Source organism: Oncorhynchus clarkii, chromosome 17, assembly GCF_045791955.1.
Source record: "Oncorhynchus clarkii lewisi isolate Uvic-CL-2024 chromosome 17, UVic_Ocla_1.0, whole genome shotgun sequence".
NCBI lineage: Eukaryota > Metazoa > Chordata > Actinopteri > Salmoniformes > Salmonidae > Oncorhynchus > Oncorhynchus clarkii.
Window position 1 is genome coordinate 11933034 of NC_092163.1, and position 27333 is coordinate 11960366.

At 42.8% G+C, this 27333-nt stretch overlaps 3 protein-coding genes across 4 annotated transcripts; all 3 read left to right on the forward strand.

Moving 5' to 3' along the window:
- Nucleotides 1-312: 312 nt before the first annotated feature.
- On the forward strand, nt 313-7282 carry LOC139370279 (5-demethoxyubiquinone hydroxylase, mitochondrial-like). 2 transcript variants are annotated; one of them, XM_071109667.1, is made up of 8 exons: nt 313-515; nt 869-1050; nt 1309-1423; nt 1693-1832; nt 2290-2358; nt 2855-2933; nt 3262-3296; nt 4062-7282. In XM_071109667.1, exons 1-6 carry the CDS (start codon nt 431-433, stop codon nt 2930-2932), a joined length of 669 nt encoding a protein of 222 aa, XP_070965768.1. In that variant the 5' UTR covers nt 313-430; the 3' UTR covers nt 2933; nt 3262-3296; nt 4062-7282. The 2 variants fall into 2 exon arrangements, with proteins under 2 accessions (XP_070965768.1, XP_070965767.1); XM_071109666.1 differs by lacking the exons at nt 3262-3296; nt 4062-7282 and having other exon boundaries at nt 2855-3096.
- Nucleotides 7283-13319: 6037 nt separating this feature from the next.
- Nucleotides 13320-19692, forward strand: LOC139369580 (carboxylesterase notum2-like). The gene is made up of 12 exons (XM_071108829.1): nt 13320-13348; nt 13611-13936; nt 14476-14528; nt 15356-15451; nt 15647-15707; nt 16027-16120; nt 16235-16332; nt 16751-16939; nt 17151-17251; nt 17568-17715; nt 18464-18511; nt 19289-19692. The coding sequence occupies exons 2-12, from the start codon at nt 13623-13625 to the stop codon at nt 19593-19595; spliced, it is 1509 nt and encodes a 502-aa protein (XP_070964930.1). The 5' UTR covers nt 13320-13348; nt 13611-13622; the 3' UTR covers nt 19596-19692.
- A 2822-nt stretch (nt 19693-22514) lies between these two features.
- On the forward strand, nt 22515-26343 carry LOC139370280 (small ribosomal subunit protein uS8). Its single transcript, XM_071109669.1, has 4 exons — nt 22515-22651; nt 22878-22957; nt 23179-23264; nt 26210-26343. Exons 1-4 carry the CDS (start codon nt 22519-22521, stop codon nt 26301-26303), a joined length of 393 nt encoding a protein of 130 aa, XP_070965770.1. The 5' UTR covers nt 22515-22518; the 3' UTR covers nt 26304-26343.
- The last annotated feature ends 990 nt before the right edge of the window (nt 26344-27333 follow it).

The following is a 27333-nucleotide window of genomic DNA, read 5'->3' on the forward strand; positions in this document are numbered from 1 at the left end:
TCTGAATACTTTTCGAATGCACTGTATATAACGGGGTGGCAGGGTAGCCTAGTGGTTAGACTAGTTACCGAAAGGTTGCAAGTTCAAATCCCCGAGCTGACAAGGTACAAATCCGTCGTTCTGCTCCTGAACAGGCAGTTAACCTACTGTTCCTAGGCCGTCATTGAAAATAAGAATTTGTTCCTAACTGACTTGCCTAGTAAAATAAATTAAAATAAATATCAATGTAGAGTTAATGTAAACCGTGATTGACCACACATTCCAGGACAGTAGGTGGCGGCATGCACCTTAAATCTTTATTTGCGGGCCGCTATTAAACCATGGAAGAAGTTACGTCATTTGACCGCGCCATCTCCAAAAGCAGGCACATTTCAATGACAACCTGCATATGTAACAAATATTAATTACAGAATAATAGAGCCACATAACAATGCAACGAGCCGTTTTTGCACACATTGACTGGACGCATGTTTTCAGTCCTTTGAGGATAGGACAATGTTGTTTGAAGCACAGAGGTAGGCACTCAATGCTGTTTAGCTAGCTACAATGCTAAAAACATTCACACATGAATGCTGACCTACGATACAATTTGTCAGTGGTCAGTTTCTGTCTTGCTTGCATCCTCATAGCAGCTCAAGTGAGCTTTGCAGCTAGAGCTAGTTATTAGCTAACGTAACGTTAACTAACTTAGCTGGCAATTTCACCTTTTGTTTACGTGGTGCTTTTGTAAGGGGTGAGACACTTCAGTCGTTATAGCTAACAGTTATGTTGTTCTGTAGAATAAGAAAAAACTGTAATGCATGTGACACGTTCGACTGCAAAGTAAAATAGCTACATGTTTTAACAAACCCTTTCGTCCTGTTTGAAGCACTACCAGTACAGCTCAGTTCTCGGGCATACAGTGTGATACCGCCCCCGCGCGACGAAGCAGAGAAGGCTCTGCTGCACAGTATGTTGCGGGTGGACCACGCAGGGGAATACGGTGCCAACCGCATCTACGCCGGCCAGATGGCAGTGTTGGGAAGGTCACAGACAGGACCGCTTATTCAGGTATAGGTATTCTGCATTACACATGCACAGATGTAGCTACTTTTCTTACATTCTTGCAGACGGCAATAGCCTAACTACTTGTTTTGGTTTTTAGATGAGTCACTATTGGCTACCATTCCAGTATCCCCAAAGTTAACTTTATGACAACAATTAAAGTGAATGGATGTAATCATGTTGTCAGTGCTTGGTGACCCACAAAAACAAAATGTTGTCATTCCAGCATCCTCAATTATATATTCATTTTCACTATGCTTCAAGGAAATGTGGGATCAAGAGAAGAAGCATCTTGCCAAATTCAATGAGATCCTTGCAGAGAACAGAGTTCGCCCAACGTTGCTGTTGCCCCTCTGGAACGTTGCAGGTTTTTTACTTGGTAAGGAACAAGGCTTCACTCCATACAGTCAACAGTTGTCACATATGCCTGACAAATAAACAAAGGGAATGGATGTATATTTTACATTGTAAAATAAGTAGCCTAGATTTAATGAATTAAAATGGGTCTGTAGGTAAGCACTTAACACGTGCCATTGTAATGTATACTGTGTCTGTGAGTTCTGTTGCAATGAGACAATAATCCAATACAACAGTATGATACATATGGTACTCGGGTGATAGACCATATTCTGTGGTGTGTCCCCGCAGGAGCGGGCACCGCTCTACTGGGTAAAGAAGGGGCCATGGCCTGTACTGTGGCTGTGGAGGAGAGCATCTCAGAGCACTACAACAGCCAGATCAGAGCCCTCATGGAGCAGGACCCAGACAGATACGTAGAGCTGTTAAAAGTAAGATAATGAACCATCCCTCGTACCATGGGCCCTGGAGTTTTTCCTGACCAAGGCTGGGCTCTATCAAGAAAAACTCTGTGCCCCAGCTAGGGCTCTTACTTGTAGCTCTTACAGTAGCTTTCTTTAGTCACAAAGTCAGTTTCCACAGCCACAAAGTCAGGTCCCACAGCCAAAAAGTCCAAATGTAGGCTTTTTGGTCTTTCTTTTAAGGTTAGGCATAAGGTTAGCAGTGTGTTTAAGGTTAGGGTAAGTTTTAAAATCAGATTTCAAGAAGATAAATTGTAGAAATGGGTTGGATTTATGACTTTGTGGCTATAGTAGCTAGTGAGGACCCTCGTACTTTCCTGGTCAGGTAAAACCCTACCCCTATAATTTACTAATGCATACTGTACTTTGTCTTTAGTGTTTGTCTTGATTTCTGAGAAGTGAATGTGGCCATTTATTTTCCATACAGTTAATAAAGGAATTCCGAGATGATGAGATGGAACATCATGATACAGGACTGGAGCACGATGCTGAATCTGTAAGCCCTCTTTCCCCCTTTGATCTTTAGGTTTTACTCTATTTAATCCTTTGGTTAAGCTTCTGTTGTTATGCTGTTATTGACAACAGCTATGGCTGGTGGAGTGAATCTTAATCAAGTTCAGTTCTAATAATAATCAAGCAAGCAATATATCATGATCGGTCAATAATGATGTTATTGTGGTATGTTGTTGTTGTTGTTGTTGTTGCATAGTGATGTCTCAGTGTTTCCCAGTCTTTTTTATGTTGTGGTTTATTGTCCCTGGATCATTATGGGTTTTCCTTTAAATTTATTCCATGAAAACAAGGAAGGGGTTCCGTCTCATTATCTCCCACTCAAATGCTTTGATTCCTCCAAAACTGGGTCATGGTGGGAAAGATTGCGTGCGGCTTGGGAACACTGTGGTGTTACATTCCTTCACTGTTTCCTGTCAAACATCATGTGCTTTGAACTCTTCTGATAAAGGTTTTCTTGTGTTTTCTTTCTTTTGTTTCAGCTACCCGGATACAAGGTTTTGAAGGGTGCAATACAACTTGGCTGCACAGCCGCAATATTTGTGTCTCAGCGCCTATAAAGTAATAATTAATTCAGTTTCTCAAAGATGGTTTTCTAAAAAAATATAATGATTTAAGTAAATTGTATTAGTAAAGTGAACCTGGCTACTTTATACAATGTAATAGTCAGTGCACTTTTCCAAAAAAGGACTCCCATCAAAAATATATGTTTTTTGTCCAATTGTAACCAAGATGTTGTCATTTACTTCAACACTAGCACTGGCAGCCAAACCATATGCCATACCAGCTCAATGCTGAAACCTCTCTGAGTTGGCATCCTAGAATAAGCAAGTTGTCAAAGAGATATTGGTGGGAAAGTTGGTGTAATTCTACCCTCTGTCTGGTCTAGGTGATGGGGATAGTGTGTTATCCTGCTATACTAAGGTATTGTGGTCATCACTGACAGAGCTGGAACCTACCTTCCATGTCTAGTTCATTTTGTAACATCATTGATACTAAGTAATATACTACATACTGTAATTACCTATCTGTTAGGTTTAATTGTTTGAATGACTAATCACCTTTCCACTGCAACCCCCCCCCTCCCCCCGGTGCCTTTGTAATTCCCCGAAAGATAAATATCTAACATAGCTCTAACTAGGACATATCGATATTGGCTTTGTTATGCCATCACCATACCTTTCAACAAACTATCCTCTTTCACACATTATGTGTCATAAATCACAATGAACAATGGCTTGTCAGTCCAGATGAATGGTTAAGCCTCTTACACAGCTGTTCCAGTACATTAGATCAGAGTGAAAGAAGGATTGACAACTGATGGGTGCTGGCAGGGGGGTCTAGCTAATCTATGCCGTTTAGCGCTGCAGAGAAAAGTGTTCCTTCCGGTGGTTCAGTTTACTTCCCAGAGACCCCTGTATTGACTATAGGGATTGAAGTGTCCTTATAGTATGTTCTGTACTGACCTAGTGCCTGAGATCTGCCCTAGCCACTTCAGATGCAGTGTTTATAGTACACATCAGTTAGCACAGAGAGACGTATTGAACTCCATTCCACGTGCAATGTCTACGACAGAATGTAAAGTAGCAAAGAGAGAATACAAAGTAGCTGCGTTGTTGTTGGTGCAACAAAGAGGGTTTAAAGGAACAGTGTGATATCATGTTTTTGACGTATATTATTCTTCGACAGTACCGATCCTGCTCTGTATGCGAGGGTGCCTCTGGCATCCAAGCCACAGCCCACTTATGTGCTTTCTGCCCCTGCCGGCCCATGAACGGCCCGCTGAACTGTTTCCGCTCCTGCCGCCCCAGCCAAGGCCCATGAACAGCCCACTGAACTGTTTTCTGCCCCAATGTCGAGGGATGTGCTTTTGTCTTGACATCAGACTACTGTAGATGTCTGAAAAAATCTGACAAACTTTAATTTGGAAGTGTAATGACCCTTTAAACTTCACTAGGCATTGTGTGTATGTGTGTTTCGTCACCTGTACCCCAGCTGTTTTCGGCTTCTACCGGCCCAGGAACGGCCCACTGAGGAGTAATTTCTCACTGGGGCTAGGCCACTGGTTCTCAGGCAGGGAGTTATTTTCCCCAGCATGAGTTCAGCTGAGTTTTTTTAGATGGGGTGGGTTTACGTATCAGACCTGACCCTAAAGGTTAACATGCTGTAACTCTGCTCTTTTTGTGCCCTCTGCCTTAAAAATAGCCCCTCCTCCCCTCATGTAATGCACCGAGCGGGCCGGCTGGCACACTCCCCAAGATGGACAAAACTACTCAAACGTATTACGAGTCCTATACCGGGAACACTTTGTTTAAACCTTACTCGTCCACCCAGCGTACTATTAGCAGTCCGCGATGACTTATGACGACACAAACAGAAACGCACGTGTATGTACAGTTGAAGTTGGAAGTTTACATACACCTTAGCCAAAAACATTGAAACTCAGTTTTTCACACCACTTTATTTTAAGAATGTGAAATGTCAGAATAATAGTAGAGAGAATGATTTAATTCAGCTTTTATTTCTTTCATCACATTCCCAGTGGGTCAGAAGTTTACATACACTCAATTAGTATTTGGTAGCATTGCATTTAAATTGTTTAACTTGGATCAAACGTTTCGGGTAGCCTTCCACAAGCTTCCCACAATAAGTTGGGTGAATTTTGTCCCATTCCTCCTGACAGAGCTGGTGTAACTGAGTCAGGTTTGTAGGCCTCCTTGCTCGCACACGTTTTTTCAGTTCTGCCCTCAAACGTTCTATAGGGTTGAGTTCAGGGCTTTGTGATGGCCACTTCAATACCTTGACTTTGTTGTCCTTAAGCTATTTTGCCACAACTTTGGAAGTATGCTTTGGGTCATTGTCCATTTGGAAGACCCATTTGCGACCAAGCTTCAACTTTCTGACTGATGTCTTGAGATGTTGCTTCAATATATCCATGTAATTTTCTATCCTCGTGATCTATTTTGTGAAGTGTACCAGTCCCTCCTGCAGCAAAGCACCCCCACAACATGATGCTACCACACCCGTGCTTGATGGTTGGGATGGGTTCTTCGGCTTGCAAGCCTCCCCCTTTTTCCTCCAAACATAACGATGGTTGGTCATTATGTCCAACAGTTCTATTTTTGTTTCATCAGACCAGAGGACATTTCTCCAAAAAGTATGATCTTTGTCCCCATGTGCAGTTGCAAACCGTAGTCAGTTTTTTTTATAGTGGTTTTGGTGTAGTGGCTTCTTCATTGCTGAGCAGCTTTCCAGGTTATGTCGATATAGGATTAGTTTTACTGTGGATATAGATAGCATCTACACAAGGTCCTTTGTGTTGTTCTGGGATTGATTTGCACTTTTTGCACTAAAGTACTTTCATTTGTAGGACACAGAACGCGTCTCCTTCCTGAGCGGTATGACTGTTGTGTGGTCCCATGGTGTTTATACTTGCGTACTATTGTTTGTACAGATTAACATGGTACCTTCAGGTGTTTGGAAATTGCTCCCAAGGATGAACCAGACTTGTAGAGGTCTATATTTTCTTTTCTGAGGTCTTGGCTGATTTCTTTTGATTTTCCCATGATGTCAAGCAAAGAGGCACTGAGTTTGAAGGTAGGCCTTGAAATACATCCACAGGTACACCTCCAACTGACTCAAATGATGTCAATTAGCCTATCAGAAGCTTCTATAGCCATGACATCATTTTCTGGAATTTTCCAAGCTGTTTAAAGGCACAGTCAATTTAGTGTATATAAACTTCTGACCCACTGGAATTGTGATACAGTGATTTATAGGTGAAATAATCTGTCTGTAACAATTTTTGTGACTAAAGTTTGATCGTCACATATTATTTCTGTTCCAGATTAATAGTGTTGACAGCTTTATAGCCAAGATGCAAGTCTTTTTAAAAAAGCAACAAGTGCACAACTGCATTTTTGGCACAGCTTTGGGTGACAAACTTGCTGCTACATAAAAACATGAGTGACGACTCCGTCATGATGCAGGTGTTAATAACAGTTAACCATAAAACCCAACGTCTAAATTAGCACCCGTTTTCTAAATTAGCAACGATACTCGATAAGCAGTAGGATTTCGTTACGAGTCTACGACTCAAGCAGAAATGCATATTTTTTTATGACGCAGCGTAACGTTCTTCATTGACATTCATTTTAATTTTATGAAGCTATTTTTAGCATCCAAACATGGCAATCAGGAGAACTGTGGTTGAATTGTTCGGCTTTTTCCCCCTAGATTCACCTCAGAAGGAATCTGCTGATATATCGACCGAGAAATCAGCAACAAGAATTTGAAAATAGCAATAAAACTCCCGAATGGGACCGTGAATAATCAAGGCTGTAAATTTTGTGCTTGTGGACAATATAAATTCATATAACTCATAAAATCTTTCGGATGCAGAGCATATTGTTTCTTGACCTAGATCTACAGGGTTGTCCATCACCTGCCTTGGGATAAAATCTGACTGACATTTATCATACGGTGCCATTCTCTCAGCAGGATCACAATAGAGCTCAGGTCTGAAACCCACACTATCATAATTCTAAGAATGTGTGGATATTGGAACATAACCAGAGTCTCTTGTAATGAAGAAGCCACTCGTTAGGTTTAGACACCGTTCATTTATTTGTGTATTCAAGAGGCTTCCCAGTGGACGTCTTAAGCTCCTAAAATGTTGACGTTTTGAGGCGATTGGTATTTTCCAGCCTGCTATCTACCTGGTATTTACCTTAATAATAAATACACATTTTGTTTCTTTGAGTTTCTTTGTAAAAAAAACAAAAAACAACTCTGTATCAAAATAACATATTCAACTTTCCCATAATGCTCTATGCTGATACTTTTTGGACATTGACTTTTAAGCCGAACAAACCTATGCTTCTGATGTGAAATAAAAAGTAAAGTAAAAACCTCCTATCTGTCTTCTTTGTGTACATTTTTCTGGTTAATTTCCATGTTCTTTGTAAAGTTATTGGGTTTTATCTGTTTTAAACATTGAAAAACCAGGTGCGAGTGCTTGGTACTGTAATGGGGGTTTTACTGACCTAAAAAAATAATTCACGATTATTTTCAAAAGACTGATTTGACTTTGAAATTAAACATATATTTAACATATCTTGTAACAGTTGCATTGATACATTAAGGCTATAACAAGGGCAACTAGCCAATCATATTTTGTTTTGTTTGTATCACAACATCAGTCAGCCCAGTGGGAGAGTCCCTAATTTATTATCAGAGCATACTAGCGCAGATGCTAGCTGTCACATTACCATAAATTCAAGCAGAATTCCTACGCAGTGTTTGTATGTTCGAATTCTGTTCTTGTTTGTCACAGCATTCATGCCTGTAACCTTTATAAGAGCTTCTGAGAAGCAAGGGGCCATTAGCTTGATCTGATCCACTGCAGCACTGAACACAATGGTGTTGGCCAGTGGCTAATTCTGTACACAAATTTGGTTGTCAAAGTTTTTTTTTTAAACAACATTTATCTACACTGCCTGTTGTAGCTGGATGTGGGAGTGAGAGATGACAAGCGGGGCTCACATGTTTTTTGAAACATACCATACACTCATATATAAACTGACTTGTCTTTCCTGTAAATGGTCAGACTGGTGGGTCCCCTCCCTCCCCCTGTGAAAAGGCTCTAGAAAAGCTGTGCCCACGTGTCCACACAGTGGGGAGCCACAACACATGATGTAAAGGACTGACATCACCTCAGCAGGAATCCCTGATTTACGGCCGCCCCGACATGAGCAAGACCGCCACCTACCAGATCTAGAGAAATCCAGCCAAGGTCATGTTCTGTATCTGGGTTATACTGTATGTCATAATGGATGACTATGTGAATATTAGGTTTAATATTAACATGTATCTACTTTTACAGATTCAGGACATTAACATTAACTCCCAAGACTCCGATAGCTCTCTTATTCATTGGTGGTAGCAATCATTACGTGTGCTTGTCCTCAGCAGCCAGGCCTGGGCAGCTGTGTTGGCAGTTGGCACCCTGCGTTGTGGATCAGCTGGGGAGAGGCTTATGTGAGGGCCAAGGCCCTGCTGCCTGCTTCCCTCTGAGCGTAGGGTGACCCTGCGGGCACATACATCAGCACAGTGACAGGCTGGGTGCTCGGCCGCTCAAGCATGACTCCAAGGCCACGTTGCTGCTCCTCCGTGTCATGAGCCCCAACGACTCTTCAAGCTATCCACTGAAGCATGTCCCCAGGCCCCCCTGGCACCCTGGCAAGAAAGACAATGACCTGGGCAACAGGATGGACTCGGCAATACTCTGCTAGTAAGTTTGCAAGTACAATTTCTCTGATTAATGTGGTGTTTTTGGTACTAGGTGTGCCACAGGGCTCGGTTCTTCACACGATTAATAAATAAAGAATATTCCTTGACAGTGGTGTTTGCTTTCAAATTTTTGTTTGTTTTGACAGTTTTAGGGTCCAGTGTATGTTGCGTCAGACAACATTGGTATTTTATTGTGTTTTCACTGAGTTTTTTAAACTTTTTTTTTTTACAATAGTATTTGCTTTTAAAATGTCATTTGTTTTCACACATTTAGGTTCCAGTGTATGTTGCATGAGACCAAAGAGGCCTGACCTTCTGAAGTCGTGGAGTTATACTGTCTTGCCTTGCCTCTCTGTCTTGCCTTGTTCTTTACTCGCACGACAGTTGCTAGCTGGAGGATAGGGGCTGTGCAGTTCATCTACTGATGAAATCTGTTCTGGCAAAGATGCGCCAGGCACGCCGACGATGGGCTGAGAGGTGGGAGCATTAGATGCACCACTCTGTGGCCTCTCACGGACCCACCATACCTATGGGCCTACAGTATGTCATGCCACCGTGTCTATGGCCGTTACATTACCCTGCTCCTGAAGCCGATCCCGTTTTCACCGCTATCGGTCCCCTCCATCCATCACGCTGACTGGTTGACAGTTTGCAGAAGGTTGCCACGCATGGCCTCTAAACACCTGGCTCTAGTCGAGGGCGTTGCCCACTCCACCTCTTTAGTGGCCATTTCACACTTTGCACCAATCCCGGTCAAGTCCCTTCTGTCGACTGGGCTGATTGAAGGGTGTGTCCTGGCAATGCTGTTTCTCACTGGGCTCCATTGTTCTCCGCTGAGCCCGGCTTTCATGCAGCTCGTAAACATGCCACTCTCCTGGCTCATCAGTCACGGGCCCTCTCCCCTCACCAATGCCCTACAACGCTGGTGACAACCCTGATATCAGGGTGATGTGGTAGCAGATTGCCAATTTAAGCTCCTGTGTGGTTTATATGTCACTGCGGCCAGTATTCACACCCACAGAGCTTCTGTATTCTGTCCTCTTACAAGTTGACTTCAAGCTGCTATGAATACTGTTCACCGTTGGACACCCATGTGGCCAGCATATGGTGGTCATTTACTGCCGTGTGCTTGATTTTGAAGTTGTTACCAGTGGGTCATAACCTTTTCTGTGTTGTGGTGTGTCCCCATAAAATGTGGTGTATGTCAATTCTTTGATGCTCTCTGCCGACAGATATTCTAGCTCGCCATCAGCTCACTGACACTGGTGATGACACACATGCTCAGCAGACAAAGTGCCCTGGACCACCCAAGCTTTAGGTGTCTATAGCCTGACCTTGAAGATGCGTAGGGTACGTGAGAAAAAAACAACACAGGGAGAAAGTATGCCTCTTATGTGCTCAGGGGTCAAGCTTCTAACCCTGCTAGTGTTAAGTTCAGCAAGGTCTTTACGGCCTCGGCACATTCTGTGTGAGGTTATGCTAAATGTTTTTCTGTACAAGTAAAGTGCAGTAGGTAATGGACCTCGGAGATGTGTGTGTGTCCTCACGGTGGTTTGGAGAGGCTTGGCCCCTGACCTCTAGCTGGTTCAGAGAGTTGAAACCAACATGGGGAGCCGAGAACATCGAATGTGCTTTCGCTATTGATCTGAAGCCCGTCGGTGCGTAAAAAAAATGATCATCTGTCGAATCCCATATCAAAGAAAACAAAATAGCAGCAATGCCATCTCGAGCGCTCTGCTCAAGGCGTTCTAGCAAAAAGGTGATAGATTTACAACAGGTTTTTTCTTTCGTTTCTCAGCTATTTGAGGTATCTGTTAAACAGATTGTTGAATTGATTTCTGGGAAGACAGATGGTTGTGTGCATGCTTTCAAGACGACCGAAGGAATGAAGAAATTGTTCAGCTCAGTAGATCAAGTTCAGAATAGCAGTGTCATTAGATCTCATTTTATTGTTTCGACACATACGTTCTCACAGACATATTTTCACGTATGGTCCTTCTGGCATAACTTGAAAGTAAAAAAAAACTGCTTTAGAAGAAGCTTTCTATTGAGAAGTGAGAATGTGAATCAGAATGAGATTTTTTTTTAAATACCTTTCTAGAACATGCCAAAGCAATAAGACTAACTATAAATGTCTGATTTTATACATAACATTTCATTTACGAGACTAAACACACCAACATTTCTGGATATAATCGATGTCATTTCTGGATATAATTGATGTCCTTGACTAATAATGTCCTGTACTATGTATTATGTCATGTTTATGTGGACCCCAGGAAGAGTAGCTGATGCTTTTGCAGCGGCTAATGGGATCCTAATAAATACCAGTACCAAAATACCAACATTTCTGGATATAATTTCTGTGTTGTAGATACAACTGGATTACTGTCTGCTGTAACTGTTTGGTGTATAGTGTCCAAACACAGCACAACCCTTAGCCGTTTAGATGAAGGTACCCAACGCTCAGTTAAAGGAATAGTGAGAGTGTTTTGTAGGTAGTCGAAACGCTAATGGTCTAGGCTGCCTAGTGCTGCGATCAATGCTTTTGTGTCAAGTATCGTATGTAACTATCCCATGCCTCCCTCCAAGTCCCCAGCCCCAGTCCCAAAATCCCCAGCCCCTATCCCAGTCCCTTAACCCCAGCCTCTCTGCTGTCTCTCCCAGTCCCAGGGCCTCGTTAAGGGACTTGATTGACACGTCAGGATGGTGTGCATTTCATTGATGAGAATTTTAGAGGCCGGGCTCGTGAACTTCTTCTGTACTGATCAGTACGTCACCCCACAGCTATCCCAGGGGGGACGTGAGATCGGTTTCAAATACCCTGCCTCTTCCCTCAGTGACAAACCTTCTGTCCTGTCCAGGAGCCCTCAGCCCAACCTGGCCCCCGCAGGAGCACAGCGAAAGGTAAAGCAGCTCGCAGCCGGTCGACTACCGCCACATCGTGTAGAACTTGGATTTACTTCTGTACTGTGCGTATGCTGAGATCTGTAATATATGACTTGAGAATATATTGCATAGGGTGTAAATGGGATTTTGGGATTTTACTGGTAATACTTTATTTTTTCAACAAACATTTGCCTGGAAATTATATAGGAAGATATTGCGGTCACAGTGGGTACTTTTTTGGTGCTTCTGTAAACAGATTCGGTAACTACCAAATTATACATAACGTTTCTTGCTTTAACGAATCCCAAAGAAACAAATTATTATTATTAAATAAACAATAATGTTATAACTTTACCTTATGTTATCTATATGTAAATACAGAGCCCGATAAAATATGGACTGTAAAATAATCCACAACCCTCAATGGTTTTATCTCTCAATTTCCTGATGATTATCCTTATATTTGTTGTACTATAGGTTACTGGGGGGGTCTTTACCATTCGTATGAGTCATTTCCTAACGGTTTTAACTGTCACTTGTCCTATTCAAGTCTCACACAATATAGGCTACCCCAGCAGGTGCAGTAATAACAGCAACGATGATTTATACTCTAGACAGTTATATTTCAAGCATTTAGAGTGTTTCAAGCCAGACAATGTTTGAAGATGAACAACCCTTCACGATTAGAAAAGGTTTTGATGGCGGTGTTTTGCACGCAATGCTTCTTGGAGGGCTTTAGCTCGAGGCGTTGCATTTTAATTCTCTGTCATAAAATGACGATGGATTTGACTAAAAGTCAAATATATACATAGCAAATTCAATTGCACATATTGTAAACTTTTAATCAATATATTTCTAATCATTTTATATATTAACATTAATAGCCTTCATTCAACACATCATTTTCTTATTGTTATGTCTAAACGTTTTACTGTAGTGGATTGATTTTGCAGTTTTAAACACAGATACTTCACATAACTGTTATTGAGGTCATTTGTTTACCAACACATCTCCTTCAGTTGGCAAATTGAACATTTGTGGCACAAGGGGTAAAGTTCAGCTTGATAAACATTCATTTAGAGCTTCTATCTGATATCATTAAGCTGGAAACCCATCGCTCAACAAGACAGCCACCACGTGCTTTTTCCACCCAATGTATCAACCACTCTGTACCTTTGTGTGTGTCCTCTGGATCTTTCAACGTGAGGTCAACATACAGGGGCTTATGCGCTCTTGTCGGAGTGTGTCTGAGCTTTGTGCTCTACTGACCTCCGGGGTACACGGCACACGAAAGGATTATGCTGCAGATATGCCAGCCATGTAGGTGTTTAAATCAAAGCACAGGCGAACAGAGGGGAGAGGGGTGGTTGAGAGGAGGGGAGAGGAGGGGATGAGGGAGGTATAGTTTTTTCTTGTTGTGGGACTGGGTCAAGTGGGTGGATGTGTGGGTGCGAGGCGGGAGTGGGTGGGGGCGCTTGAAATATGTTCAGCAGAGCGTGTGTTATCTTTTCTCCTCGCCACTAACCATCCAACACCCTTAGCGTGTCGTCACATCGCACAGTCAGAACCTGGCGGCAGCTCAAAGGGAATGCTGGGAAATAGGATCCATATGGTGGCACTATAAAGTGCACCGCCAACCCCGAGCCTTCACCAAAAAACTGGCCAAGCCGTCCTCAACGCCAGCATCCATTCACCTACAGTCTCTCCTCACCTGTCTCCTCAGTAGCATCGCTGCTCTGTTTTACCCAAGATCCTTCCTCACACGTGACCTTCTTCAGGACTGGATACTGAAAGGGGTATGTTGATTTTCTGTGGAATTTAATGGATCCTGATTGTTATTGATCATTTCTTTAATCTCTTTTAACTTTTGAGAAGGATGTTTGGTATGTTAAGTCAATTTGCCTAACATATCATTAACCTTCATTCGTTTTGCAATGCTGGTGCCCAATTACTCTAAACCAAACTGCGTCTCTCGCCTATACCATTGAGTAAGGATGGTGTGTTTCAGTGTCTATAAGTTGAGTGTTTCATGCAGCATGTTTTGTGCTAAACTCTTAGGCTGGATTGACTATGAAGATCCCGGGCCATGTGGTTTTCCTGCTGCTGATAGGAGGGATTTGTTGCCAGAACAACCGCAATGCCAAACCTAGTGGCAAGTCATCTAAGAAGAACCAGGGGAACCAGAACCAAGGGTCTGAGGCAGCCCAGTCGGCCCCAGAAGATGAGCCCCATTCTGGGCCAGTGGAGTCGGGCAGGGAGGGTAACTCTGGAGGTCGGGCGGCAGCCCAGCAGTCAGCTTCACAGAACAACAAGGCTTCAGATGACATGAAGCTGCATGTCCTCAAGAATACTCAGGCCACATGCAACGATGGAACAGCAGCAGGGTAAGATGCTCTGGAAAACTATTTAATGGAGGCAAATGATGACTGTTTAGATAATAAAAAAGCTCTAGAGATTTTGTCTTATGTCCTGAGTACAATCACTCTATCAATTTCAGCAAAAATGGATGTGATTAGGAATCATATAGTCCCGTGAAAACACTGAAATAACTAACCAGTTGTTCGTGTCTTTGTATTTGTCAGTGCTATTACAGCTGGTATTACACTGTAATGTGTTTTGATATTAGATAAAGTAGTAATCTAGTCCTCAGCTATCAGCTATCTAAGTTGGTGACGGCAAGGGGTAAATGGTTTTAATCACTATCAAAGGACTTTGAATTAGAGTTTGTGGTTGAACTTTGAAGAAATCAAATAATTCAGGAATTGTCACGTACTTTATGGTACTTAGCATCATTGTGTTGATAAGGGGTTACAATGATGAGTGATTATGGTTGGAAGATCGGCCAACACATGACACTCTACAGCAGTGTTCTCTAGGTTTCACCATTCACAGCCCTTCATCCATGTTTATTTGTGGTCCACAGGTTTTACCTAAAGGAGTTCAAAGGGAGTAAGAGATGGCTGATATTTCTGGAAGGTGTGTATTTTAAACTCATCTGGTTAATTTGATCTTGAGAGGTCAGCGCGTGGCATGTTTGCGCGACGCCCTCATCGGCATCTGGACCGGTGGTAGTCTCCTTTCCCTTTTTCGTCTTTTTCGGCGACTGTCTGTCACTCTGATTGGACGCCTCCTCTGGCATTCGCCCCTCCGTCGCTATGGGATATTTATGAGGATTGCGTTGTGACATCACACGTGTATTCTGAGACCTAGAACCGGATGTGTCACATCCTCTAAGAACAAACATTTCAACAGGTTGAAATGTCACAGCGTACATATCCTACATCAGAGGTACTTTGCTGTTGGATACAGGTCAACAAGTACCAAGATATCCACTCTTTTATACTGCAAGGATCCGATTATTTTCACAAATGCCACAGTTTGTTCATTTATTTATTTTCTCAGCAGGTGGTACGGCTACAAAAGGCTTGACTTACATTTGATTTACATGTTAAATATGCATATAAGCATAGGTATGGTTAAGATTATAACTCAACCATTAATGGACCCCAGGTGGGATTTTAGGAAGCAGTCACATAATAGCCACCAATTTATATCCCTGCCGGTTCTATTCAACAGTCTATTGCCATACATGTGCATCAGACCCCACAGACACTCCCTCAGTTCGGGAGCCTGGCCAGAGGCTAGCCGATGGAGCTGCAGGTGGATGCCTCAGTTACCCTCCCTCTCCCATTCCTCCCAACCCCCATTCCTCTCAGGCCTCTGAAATGGGCTAACAAGGGGGTCTCCCTTTCTGAGCTTCTGAAACCGGATGTGAGAAGCTAATATTAGTGTCTTATTTTTAGGCGGTTGGTGCTGCTACAACAAAGACTCCTGCGATACCAGATATAAAAATATCCCACGACTCATGACCTCATCCGACTGGCCCCAAACGCGCAAAGGTAGGTACTGTTTTAGAATGCGTCCTCGTCATTCATCAGACATGTTTTACATGGGCGTCCATGTTTGGTCCCATTCCCAATATACATTGTGTCATGGGTTGTTGATTGTCATATGACATCAGAGTTGTGTCCTACTGTATGTCCAATGAGAGGTCACCACTGTCTCTGCTTGACTTTCTATTGGTTGCTTTACAGGAAGTGGAATATTGTCAGCCCAGGCGGAAGAAAACCCTCATTGGTATAACAGTAATATTGTGTAAGTATGCTTGTTAACACGCTGGTTGTTGTATGTTACCGGTACATGTTGTCCTACATACTGTACTGCTCATACTGTACTGCTAACTAAAGTTCTCAGGATCTGTGTGATTGAAGAAGCCAACTGCAGGCTGAGATGATGAATATCAAACATGACGTGTGTGTGTGTGTGTGTGTGTGTGTGTGTGTGTGTGTGTGTGTGTGTGTGTGTGTGTGTGTGTGTGTGTGTGTGTGTGCGTGCGTGCGTGCGTGCGTGCGTGCGTGCGTGCGTGCGTGCGTGCGTGTGGCTCTGACCCAGCTGTGTATCTCCTCTTCTGCAGATTCATCCCGTACTGCTCCAGCGACGTGTGGAGTGGCACAGGGCCCACAGCCACCAAGGAGAAGAGAGGCCCGGGAAAAGAGAAGGAGAAAGATGCCAGTAGGTCCTCTCACCACCAGCAGATCCTCATTATTTTCCTCAACACCAAAGCCATTTCAATACGGTGGTTTGTTCAATTGATTGCTTATCTATGTTTCCCTCCAGTTGAGTATACCTTCATGGGTTCCCTGATCATCCGTGAGGTCATCAAAGACCTAGTCCCTAAAGGCATCAAACAGGCCAAGGTTGTCATGCTGGCTGGCACAAGGTGAGTTCCTCTCCTCTGCTTTGGGTCTGTTCCCAATCTTGCCCGTTGTCTGGCACCATCTGTCTCCGCTACCCAGCTCCACACACTCACACACATTGACAGAGTGAGTCTATTTTAGGACGTCCTGTTACTGTTGTCTACCATAAAGATGTTTACGAGCCCTGCTGTCCTGTATTGGCCGTAGAGTGTGGGACAATGACATCATGTCTATTAGGGGCCTCTTCCATAAAGGAGGACACAGTTCTGGAGATTCTTCCCAGGTTAGCAACATGTTTGGTGAGACACCCTGAGGACTAAAACAAGGACACACAGTTAAGTCTGACTGTGACAGCATAGCATTATTGTGGCTAGCTGTCGGCCATTTTGGCTCCAATTGGCAGTGTGCCAATTTTTACCCAGTTTCTTTGCTCCCCTGCAGTGCTGGAGGGACGGGAGTGCTACTGAACATTGAGAGAGTGTCCAGTCAGCTGGAGCAGCTGGGGGTAGAGGCCCAGGTTCGAGGCCTGGTGGATTCGGGCTGGTTTCTGGAGAGTAAACAGCAGAGGGTTCCTGACTGCCCAGACAGTGTCTCCTGCTCACCTGTAGACGCCATCAAGAGAGGACTCAAGTAAAGCACATCTGTCTCTCTCCCTTCAGCTTATCCATGTCTCTATGACCTTATAATGACAGATGCCCTGAACAAAGCATTGCATCTCATCACACGTGTAGCTTTATTTCCATTGGTTTGAAGTTCACCAATAATTTTAGCATATAACAGTTGCCCCGTCTATGTTCAATGCGCACTGGAAGCCATTTTTCTCCAATGGCTGTTTTCTTAGGTTGTGGAACGGGGTGGTCCCAGACAAGTGTCGGCAGCAGTACAAGAAAGGAGAGGAGTGGCAGTGCTTCTTCAGCCACAAACTCTACTCCTCCCTGACCTGTGAGTGTCTTTACTACCTACCATCATCTTGTAAGAATGTGTCTTTCATCTATGAAAGCTGAAGGGTCATGAATCAGAACGCTAGTAAACTTTATGTCCATCGTGTTACCCATCAAGATACCAATAAATGTTACGACCCTCATGTTACCCAATAAAACACTTATAGGTACAAGCAACACCCCAACTCTGTTCTCATACTGTGTGTGTGTGTGTGTGTGTGTGTGTGTGTGTGTGTGTGTGTGTGTGTGTGTGTGTGTGTGTGTGTGTGTGTGTGTGTGTGTGTGTGTGTGTGTGTGTGTGTGTGTGTGTATCACAGCCCCTCTGTTTGTGGTGCAGTGGCTGTTTGATGAGGAGCAGTTGCGAGTGGAGAATATCTACCTGGGGGGTCAGACCCTGTCAGAACAGCAGTGGACCTACATGCAGAACCTGGGAAAGGATATCAAGAACTCACTCAAAGATGTCACGTAAGTGTGTAGCTGCAGCGACGGACGTGACCGTGGAATGTGGTAGACAGCTGAGCTTGAGATTGATCCATGGTATATAGGCCAAGAATTCACAAAACCTAAGTTTCGTGATCAAAACAAGTAAGAGCACCTCCCTAATATTGAGTTGCACCCCATCACCTCTTCCCCTCAGAACAGCCTCAATTCGTCAGGGCATGAACTCTACAAGGTGTCGAAAGTGTTCCACAGGGATGCTGGACCATGTTGAGTCCAATGCTTCCCACAGTTCTGTCTAGCTGGCTGGATGTCCATTGGGTGGTGGACCATTCTTGATACAGGCAAACCCAGCAGTGTTGCAGTTCTTGACATACTCAAACCGGTGTGTTTTTGTCACCTTCTACCATACCCTGTTCAAAGTCACTTAAATATTTTGTCTTGCCCATTCACCCTCAATGGCACACTTACACAAACCATGTTTACATTTTCTCAAGGCTTAAAAAAAAGTAATTAACCTGTCTCCTTCCCTTCATCTACACTGACTGAAGTGACATCAATAAGGGATCATAGCTTTCACCTGGATTCACCTGGTCAGTCTGTCATGGAAAGAGCAGGTGTTCCTAATGTTTTCTCCTGTCAGTGTATACTATTGATCAGCTGAAATGGGAAATTAGCAAAAATGAATCAACAGCAATATTCTCCACATGTCCCCAACACTATGAAATGTGTCACGCAGCTCAGTGCTGACGTTATGCTGTGGTGTGTGTTGCAGGGCTGTGTTCGCACCCTCCTGCCTGTCCCACACATTGATCACTAAAAGGTAGGACATCTGACTCCCTGGGGGCCCTGAAAAGCACATCCACTGTCCCCTCTACCCCTCGCCCCTACCCTGACCCATCTCTACCCAGTAAGCTCATGCTACTCTTTTTGTGTAGCTCGTTCATCAAACCGCATTCTGCGAGTCACTGAATGACATTTCACACTTTCACTAACCCTCCAGCACGCTTTACACATACACACACACACACGCACACACGCACCCACCCATACACACAAACGTGCACAAACAAACTCAGCCCTTTAAGCAAGCAAACACATACACACTTAAAAGGGAACACACACACACTTACAAAATCACGCACACTTAACACACACACACACCTCTCCAGCTGGACATAGGGTCAGTGACAGGGCAGAAGGTGATGGGAGGAGTGATTAGCTCAGGGTTGTAGGGGAGGAGCTGGTTGCCTAATCTTACTAGTGTGAGGTAGGCGGATCACATTTTCACAGTTTTGTAATCTAATTTAGGGCTATGTTGATGGTAGTTATGGTGGTGGTGTTGGAGGCTGGACACAAGGAGGGCACAGCTGGGGAACCAATTGAGACGCAGCCTGCCAAGGCATACTGCTTGTGAGAAGATACAGGGCTCAAGTGGCCCAACACGCTCTCTCTCTTTTCACTGCTACCTACTTCAATCATCTCCCTGTTCTCTGGCACCCATTCACTCCCTCTCCTCTCTCTCTCTCTCTCTCTCTCTCTCTCTCTCTCTCTCTCTCTCTCTCTCTCTCTTCCCCCCCCCTCTCGTTCTTTACATTAGTAACTGGATGACGTTTCAAGTCAAAGGCACCTCCCTGCCCCGGGCTCTGCAGTGCTGGGATAAGAGTTTCCAAGAAGCCAACCGTAACAGCAAGACCCCCCTGAAGGGCTGTCCCTTCCACCTGATCGACACCTGCCACTGGCCCCAGTGCAACCCTACCTGCCCAGCCTTGGTGGACCAGGCCACACAGCAGGAGCTCACCCTGCTCCAGATGTTAGTGGGCATGGGCCTGGACCTCCAGAAACTAGGCCTGGACCTCAGGAGGGACAGTAGCTCTATAACTAGCATGATCAGTAACGGTGGCTAAGACAAGGAGTATAGAAGCCCACTCTCTGGCTTAGTAAAGGGACATTTTTTATGAGTTATGGCGTAACCATGAAAGGTACAGAATCTGGTTACTTCTGTTGTGCCGCTCAGCCATTCCGTTGTGCTCCACTGTTACCATGCCGTCTTGACCGGTGGGTATGTCACTGGGCTTACACTATGTCTGTCTGTAACGTTACAGTTTGCCTCCAGGATCCCTCTCCTGGACAGTTTAAAGAGGGGAGGGGAGTGATTCCAGTTTACCCCTGGGTTGTGTCTCACATTTGATTCCAGGGAGAACGAGGAGTGCCAGGTACCTGTAGCTAACCAGTCAGACACCAAACCTGCAACACACTTTCACCCAACTACATGTACTATAAAAAACTTCAACAACATTTTGTGAAGTGAAACGTACTGCTTTTGAGGATTTTTGAATAAGCTATTGGCACATTTTATCATCTTGCCAACATAGGACTGGTACAGTATTCAGAGGAAATGTACATTGTAATGTAGATGGTTGACTGGAAGGATATATTATAAGAGTCTGCTGTTTTAGATCCATGTCCAAGCTCAAACACTGCCAGAGAATGAAGGACTGTCTTGCAAGGACACTTGCAGTGCCGAGACCATTCTCTAACTTTTATTGAATGTGTTCTACACGCGCGCGCACACACACACACACAGCCTACAGTTTATATTTCCCACATTTCTACTGCTGCTGCAATTACAATGTTGACTTTTTAGAGATATATATAAATATATATTTGATATGCATGTGAAGTAAGGGATGTTTGATCTTGCAAAAGTGGCCCAAATGAAGAGTAATTGTCATACTTTCTATTATTTTATATTATCAAGAGAAGGTTGTGACCATCTCTTCTTTCTTTGAGTTTACCGTGAAGTGTGTTTGAACCTAATGTATCTTCCCATGGACCCTTTTAAGTGATGTTTCCTCTTCAAAAACACTGTAGTCGATACTACTCAGCTAGTGTGTCATGTACTGTAATATCTACATAATTGACATCATTAAAGATGAATTCAATGTGATTATATCTAATCTAGTGTATGGTAATTATAATCAGAATTGTTTGATTTGCTACTGTTTTAAATTGTATGTAGTAATGAACCCTATTTTGCTTGAAATATTTACCTTGTAAACAGAACTATAACTTGACAGGCATTATATAGTGGATGTATGTTGAATTGAATACAGAACAATAAATAAAAGGTTGGATTATCCTTGAAACCCTGTTCAGAGTGAGCTTTGTTACTTTTTCTTTGATGGAACCTCCTGTTATTAAATCATTATTTTAAATTCATCCTCAAATTCAGAAGCTCTGAGATTTAAAGAAAAATCTCCATCAGGTTTCAATAAAGCATAATCTACTCTGTAGGTCTACTGGTAAAACATCATACTGTATTTATTTCCCACACTCCAACCACTAGATGGCGATCTTTTAGATTTAAAACAAAGCCCCACTTAAGATACTATAGTTTGAAAAGGGATTACAGACTTCCCAACTACTACTGTAAATATGAAAAGAGAGACATCAGAGATGTTTCAGAAAGACTGTAATATGTTTTGGACGTTTACATTTGCTTACCGACACATTCAAAATATATTGGTAGATTTGTCTTTAATTTAGAAATCTCTATTTCTTGCACAAATATAATCAGCAATATGAATTGAATGCTTCTGTTTTATCAACTTGGAAGTTTGTTTGCATTTAGACTAAACGGTAAATAAGGTAATGAGACTGTAAAATAAGGATGCATTTGCATCTAAATCACTGTCTGAATAAATATAATATATATATTTAATTATCAACCTTATTTTGTATCAAGTTTTCATAAACCCAGTGGTTTTCAGCTGGTGATCGCGTGAACTCGTCGTAAAAAATCTTAGTTTTTGCCCATAATGCATCGCTAGGTCTTCCTACTTCCTCTTTCCGCCATATTGCAGAACCGGTAAGGGCCCCCTCTAAAATCTCATTGTCAATCTTTCCCAAATCTAACCCATCCAGCCGTTTAAAACACAATTTATGAAATTATATAAACGTTTAATAATGTACTAATGTCATGAAATGGTTATTGTGTCGATATGTTGTGAGATGTTGGTGTTTTGCCTTGTGATTCGTAAAGTCCCCATCACTGTCCGTTTTACTGGTGTGTTGTATCGGTAGCTAGAGCATATGAATAAAACCCGACAATTAATACTGCTAATTACGTTGTGTTTTTAAATAATCGACAAATTTGCTTTATTGTCAAGATATGGTATAAATGTTGAATAGTACAGTTTGGTCGACCAACCAACTCTTCTAGCTAGTTTGGCCCGTACTCGTAGTCCTTCCATGCGTGGTAGACAGTCGATGGTGGTTGTTAAACGTGTCTGTATGGTCGTGCAAACCTCTTCTAATTTCTTATCTAAGGAGCTAACGTTTGTCCCAATTTTTAAATTGTTGGTGTTGGCGCTAGCCATTCGAATGTTATGTCTTGACCAGTGAAATGTAGACGGTTCGCTCTAACCAGGTAATTTGGATAGCTAGCATAATGTCTGTCGAGGTTGCTACCTTAGTATGTAGCCTTCTGTTTTCTTCACCAAAGTAACCACGTAACGTAAGCTAACCGGCTAGTTGGGCAATACTTTGCTAGTCAATATCTTCTCTAACGTTAGGTAAAGCCTATTGCATACTCAATATCCATCTACCTACATTTGAGCTAGCTTAGTCAGTTTGTTGGCTGACTTATTTGTCAAGGCAATAGCTAGCTAGACAGCTAACGTTAGCTTGCCAGTTTCACAGCATGTTATGAGGAGAACAAACCACTATTAGACTGTTTACTATTAACTAGTTAGCTGAGCAGTAGTTGGCTGCCTTTCAACTCCTAAACTAATTGAACTTTTTATGTATCTCTGATCGACAGGCATCATGGTGCGCATGAACGTTCTTGCGGATGCGCTCAAAAGCATCAACAATGCTGAGAAACGTGGGAAACGCCAGGTTCTGATCCGGCCGTGTTCGAAGGTCATTGTACGTTTCCTGACCGTCATGATGAAGCACGGTGAGTTACTGAAATGTATCATTTGATTTGTAAGTGGTATGGGTCCAGTCAAGATGTGCAGGTGTCAGTTACAGGTAGGACCATGAGCATGCATAACCCGCTTCCCTCCAGGAGAGGAATTGCTTACCCCTGGTTGAGGGATCTGAGTTCAAGCCCTGTAACGTCCTATCAACAATGCTGTGTGTCTGTACTTGGTTTTGATTCCCTGCCTCCCTTGTTATCCCAGGTTACATTGGTGAGTTTGAGATCATCGACGACCACAGAGCTGGGAAAATAGTCGTCAATCTCACTGGCAGGCTGAACAAGGTATAAAATAAAAAAAAGTTCAATATGAGTGCCATTCTACTTAATTTTACTTATCTTTTGTATTGGGGTAGATTGATAGACTTTCTGACCCCTCTGTTTTGCTCATCTTCTCTGACATGTTTTTTTCCCCTGCTCATATTCTGCATTGTGGCATTATCAGCCTACCTGCGTAATTGTATATTTGCACCTGGCACTTCTAATCTTTCTTTTGCTCATTTCAGTGTGGTGTGATCAGCCCTCGTTTTGACCTCCAGTTGAAGGATCTGGAGAAATGGCAGAACAACCTCCTGCCCTCAAGACAGTTCGGGTGAGAATCAGTCAGCAGCACCCTAATGGTGGCATGAATGTCGGAGTGGCCGTATCACGGTTGTGCAGTGGAACTTTGTGAACAGGGAGGTATTCATCAGTGGCGACTTTGTTTGCTACGGTGTTTCACGTATGAATGCATCTCTTGATGTCGTGTTAATGTGCACCTTTGGGGTGTATAAAATTGTGCACCGGGTTTCACAGACTTTAAATCTCTGAACGTTTATTTGGATGTCAAAGCAAGTAAACTAATCACCTTTTATTTCCGTGCCTGAATGTTCAGCTTCCGATAGCATTAAGAGCAAGCAGCATTAGTCTAGTATTTATAGATGCTGGGAGCTGGCTGGGTTGGAGATTGGAACAGTCCTTGAAATGCACTTTGAAAAGATGAGGGCAGCCTGGGCAAGGGGAACTAAAACCTTTATCATAAGTCGGGGATGGGCAACTTGGGTCCCTGGGACTGAGTGTCCTCTGTGTGCTTCCACTTTCTACGGAATGTATCCATGGGAATATGATTGCTGCAGCCTCTTGAACAGGATTTGAGCTGCAAATAGGGGGTGAATATGATTGAATGTTCTTACAGTATCACTGTGTGCATGAAATTGCTCTCAGCTTTACTTAAGTCCAATGGTGGATGTGGTGAGGGCACGGTCACAGATTTATTGATCTGTGTGATGTCGATTGATGAATCCAATGACTCGTCCGCAACTAGGGGGAAAAACCGACGGGCTTAGGTTGTTGATATGTGGACTGTATTTAGTCTCCAATGTTTATTGAAAACCCAAATTTGCACAATAAGCACTTGTCTCTCAAATACATTGTTACAGTGGTTGGCTAGCTAGCTAGCGAACTTTAGCCATTAGCAATGATGTGAAATCAGTCAAAACACCTCAAAACAAGACATGGCATCAAGAACGAGATGAACTAGCTGAAACAGGGCAGTTGTGGATGGCCAGATAGCAAGAATGACAACTATGCTTGGACTTCTGCCCCATTTAAAGCATGTGCATCGTTTTCTTGCCGTTATCAGCTAACCCATCTATAGTCGGCATATTTTGGCGTTCCATCTGTGGCGTTTACCTGTGTCAGTCTGACATAGAAAACCTTTGAAGGCTACAGACGGGACATGGCACACAAACTGTTAAGAGTAAAAATACGTATTTATCAAGCTACTCACTGCACTTATTTGTTTTAGGGTAAGCAATTTACAAAAGTAAACCTTCAATGCTGCAAAAATTGCAATAGGTTGGCTACTGTCGACTATTGATAGTCTGCAAAAAGAAAGCTACAAAAAGACACATTCGTCTTGGCTGGCCTGCTGTAGCCATGTCTCTTTTGAAAGTCCTTGTCTTAAAGGGGCAACGTCCTATTTCTTAAATTGATGTACTTTAGAAACAACATTTTATATAATTAATAAAATTTTAAAGAATATAATGTCTTGCATTGCTACATTGTTACACAGCTTTTTATTATATGCCATCATAACCAAATGGAGCCTATTACTAGCTAAATGGAGCCAGAGCATGTCAATCTAGGTCCTGCATTTATAAACTACCCCATATCCAGGCCAGTGAGGGGGAAAAGGTTTGTGTTGGACCCTGGTTGGTGCTCATTTGATGTGACTTAGCGCACTTATATGGTTTGCACTATTGAAGATGGAACTGAATTTTGATGACATGATCAGGGTTCGTATGGTCATGAAAATCCTGGGAAGGTCATGGAATTTTAAAATGGTGTTTTCCAAGATCCTAAAAGTTTAGGGCAAGTTTGAGTTTTATTTCTGGTAATGTAATTTGTTTAGGAATGGTGTAAATATTTTATCAATTCACAAAAAGTCTACATCAGACAGGATCAGAATTACACTTAAGTGTGTTTGCGAGCATCGCCTGCATGTGCGAGAAGTGTGGGCTGTTGCTCAAGGAGAGAGACATTGCTGAAGCAGGTAGGCCTAGTCTATAAAATATGATTGAGAAGAGACTAGGTAGCCAAATCCAAACATCTTGTACCCTCTAACGGTTTAGCAAAGGAAAACGTGTATTCATGTTTTTACCATGTTCAAAAATATCCCCTGACACTTGCGAATAAGGCCATGCAAAGTTGATTCACTTAACAATTTGTTTCATTTAAATTATTTTTGCTGAAACAAATGATTCACTTTGCTATTGTATTAGTTGGGATTCGAATCAAGATTATTTGTGAATCCTTAACATTAATTTTAGGAACTTGAGCTTCAGAGCTTCACTCTGTACAGCCACATGCATTGCTAACATTGCTTGATTGGAAAAGCATTGAATGTTTATGATCATAATACAACATAAATGGAGGACTAAACTCGACTAATGTCGCCAAAATTCAGTTCCATCTTCAATAGTACAAACCATATAAGTGAGCTAAGTCACATCAAATGAGCACCAACCAGGGTCCAACACAAACCTCCCCCCACTGGCCTGGATATGGGGTAGTTTATAAATGCATTAGACTCGTGCAGGACCTAGGTTGACATGCTTTGGCTCTATTTAGCTTTACTGTGGAAAAGTGGTTCGGGAGTAGAGACCAAAACAGTACCTTAAGTTGTCTTGACGCGGTAATGATGGTCTGCAATTGGTTTCTAGCAGGTTTTTGAAGGATGAGGTTAGGAAATGCTTTCTTAAGTGTTGTATGGCATCAATGGAAGCGACTGATGTTGGTTTCTAGCAGGTTTTTGAAGGATGAGGTTAGGAAATGCTTTCTTAAGTGTTGTATGGCATCAATGGAAGTGACTGTTGCTTTAGAAGGGGTTCAACTGGATTTGTCTCAGCTGTTCCTGGTGTTTCATGGTCTTAGTCTATTAATGTTAAATGTACTTTTGTAATAGAAATTCCCTACTGCTTGCCATAAATTAATTTAAGTCTGCCTGTTGTGAGTGTTTATAAACTCATGTCTTACACACCATGTCTGTTTCTTCAGATACATCGTGCTGACCACCTCAGCTGGCATCATGGACCATGAAGAAGCCAGACGAAAACACACAGGAGGGAAAATTCTTGGATTCTTTTTCTAAAATGTAAAGAACTGCAAAATAAAACACCAAATCCAGTGGACTGGACTTTGTATTTTGTCTTATTAGATTGCTACAGTCAAAATGTTATGTATTGGTACAATGAGAATGATTCATATTTTATACTGAACAAAAATATAAATGTGGCTATTTCAAAGGTTTTACTGAGTTCGTATAAGGAAATCAGTGAATTGAAATAAATTAATGTGGCCCTAATCTATGGATTTCACAAAGATGGATCTGTTGGTCAAAACCTTTTTAAACATTTTTTTTTAAAGTAGGGGTGTGGTTCCGAACCAGTCAGTATCTTTTGACTACCATTTTCCGCATGGAGCGTGACAGCTCCTTCGCATGGAGTTGATCAGGTTGTTTGATTGTGGAATGGTGTCCCACTCAATGACTGTGCGCAGTTGCTGGATATTGCCGGAACTGGAACACGCTGTCATACACGTTGATCCAGAGCATACCAAACATGCTCAATGGGTGACATGCCTGGTGACTGCAGGCCATGGAAGAACTGGGACATTTTCATCTTTCAGGAATTGTGTACAGATCCTTGCAACATGGGGGCTGTGGATTATCATGGATATCAACAATTTCAATGGTTTTACTGAGTTACAGTTAATTTAAGGAAATCAATTGAAATAATTTAATTAGGCTCTAATCTATGGATTTCTATGACTGGGAAAGTGTGCAGCCAGGGGTGGGGCCCACCCATTTGGGAGCAAGGCTCACTCACTCAGAATGAGTTTTTCCCCACAAAAGGGCTATATTACAGACAGAAATACTCCTCAGTTTCGTCAGATGTCCGGGTGTCTGGTCTCAAATGATCCTGCAGGTGAAGCTCTATGTGGAGGTCGTTTGCTGGCGCAGGTGCACGTGTTCTGCGGTTGTGAGGCCGGTGGGAAGTACTGCCAAATTCTATAAAACGACTTTGGAGGCAGTTTATGGGAGAGAAATTAACATTCAATTATCTGGCAACAGCTCTGGTGGACATTCCTGCAGTCAGTGTGGCAATTGCACGCTCCCTCAA

What these genes read in the sequence shown, in the direction of transcription:
- LOC139370279 (XM_071109667.1), top strand. Translation starts at nt 431, where the DNA reads ATGCAACGAGCCGTTTTTGCACACATTGACTGGACGCATGTTTTCAGT. An exon ending in GATACGTAGAGCTGTTAAAA is followed by an intron (nt 1,833 to 2,289) that starts GTAAGATAATGA and finishes TTTTCCATACAG; the next exon opens with TTAATAAAGGAATTCCGAGA. An exon ending in TGGAGCACGATGCTGAATCT is followed by an intron (nt 2,359 to 2,854) that starts GTAAGCCCTCTT and finishes CTTTTGTTTCAG; the next exon opens with CTACCCGGATACAAGGTTTT.
- LOC139369580 (XM_071108829.1), top strand. Translation starts at nt 13,623, where the DNA reads ATGAAGATCCCGGGCCATGTGGTTTTCCTGCTGCTGATAGGAGGGATT. An exon ending in ATGGCTGATATTTCTGGAAG is followed by an intron (nt 14,529 to 15,355) that starts GTGTGTATTTTA and finishes TCTTATTTTTAG; the next exon opens with GCGGTTGGTGCTGCTACAAC. An exon ending in CTGGCCCCAAACGCGCAAAG is followed by an intron (nt 15,452 to 15,646) that starts GTAGGTACTGTT and finishes GTTGCTTTACAG; the next exon opens with GAAGTGGAATATTGTCAGCC.
- LOC139370280 (XM_071109669.1), top strand. Translation starts at nt 22,519, where the DNA reads ATGGTGCGCATGAACGTTCTTGCGGATGCGCTCAAAAGCATCAACAAT. An exon ending in TCACTGGCAGGCTGAACAAG is followed by an intron (nt 22,958 to 23,178) that starts GTATAAAATAAA and finishes TGCTCATTTCAG; the next exon opens with TGTGGTGTGATCAGCCCTCG. An exon ending in CTGCCCTCAAGACAGTTCGG is followed by an intron (nt 23,265 to 26,209) that starts GTGAGAATCAGT and finishes CTGTTTCTTCAG; the next exon opens with ATACATCGTGCTGACCACCT.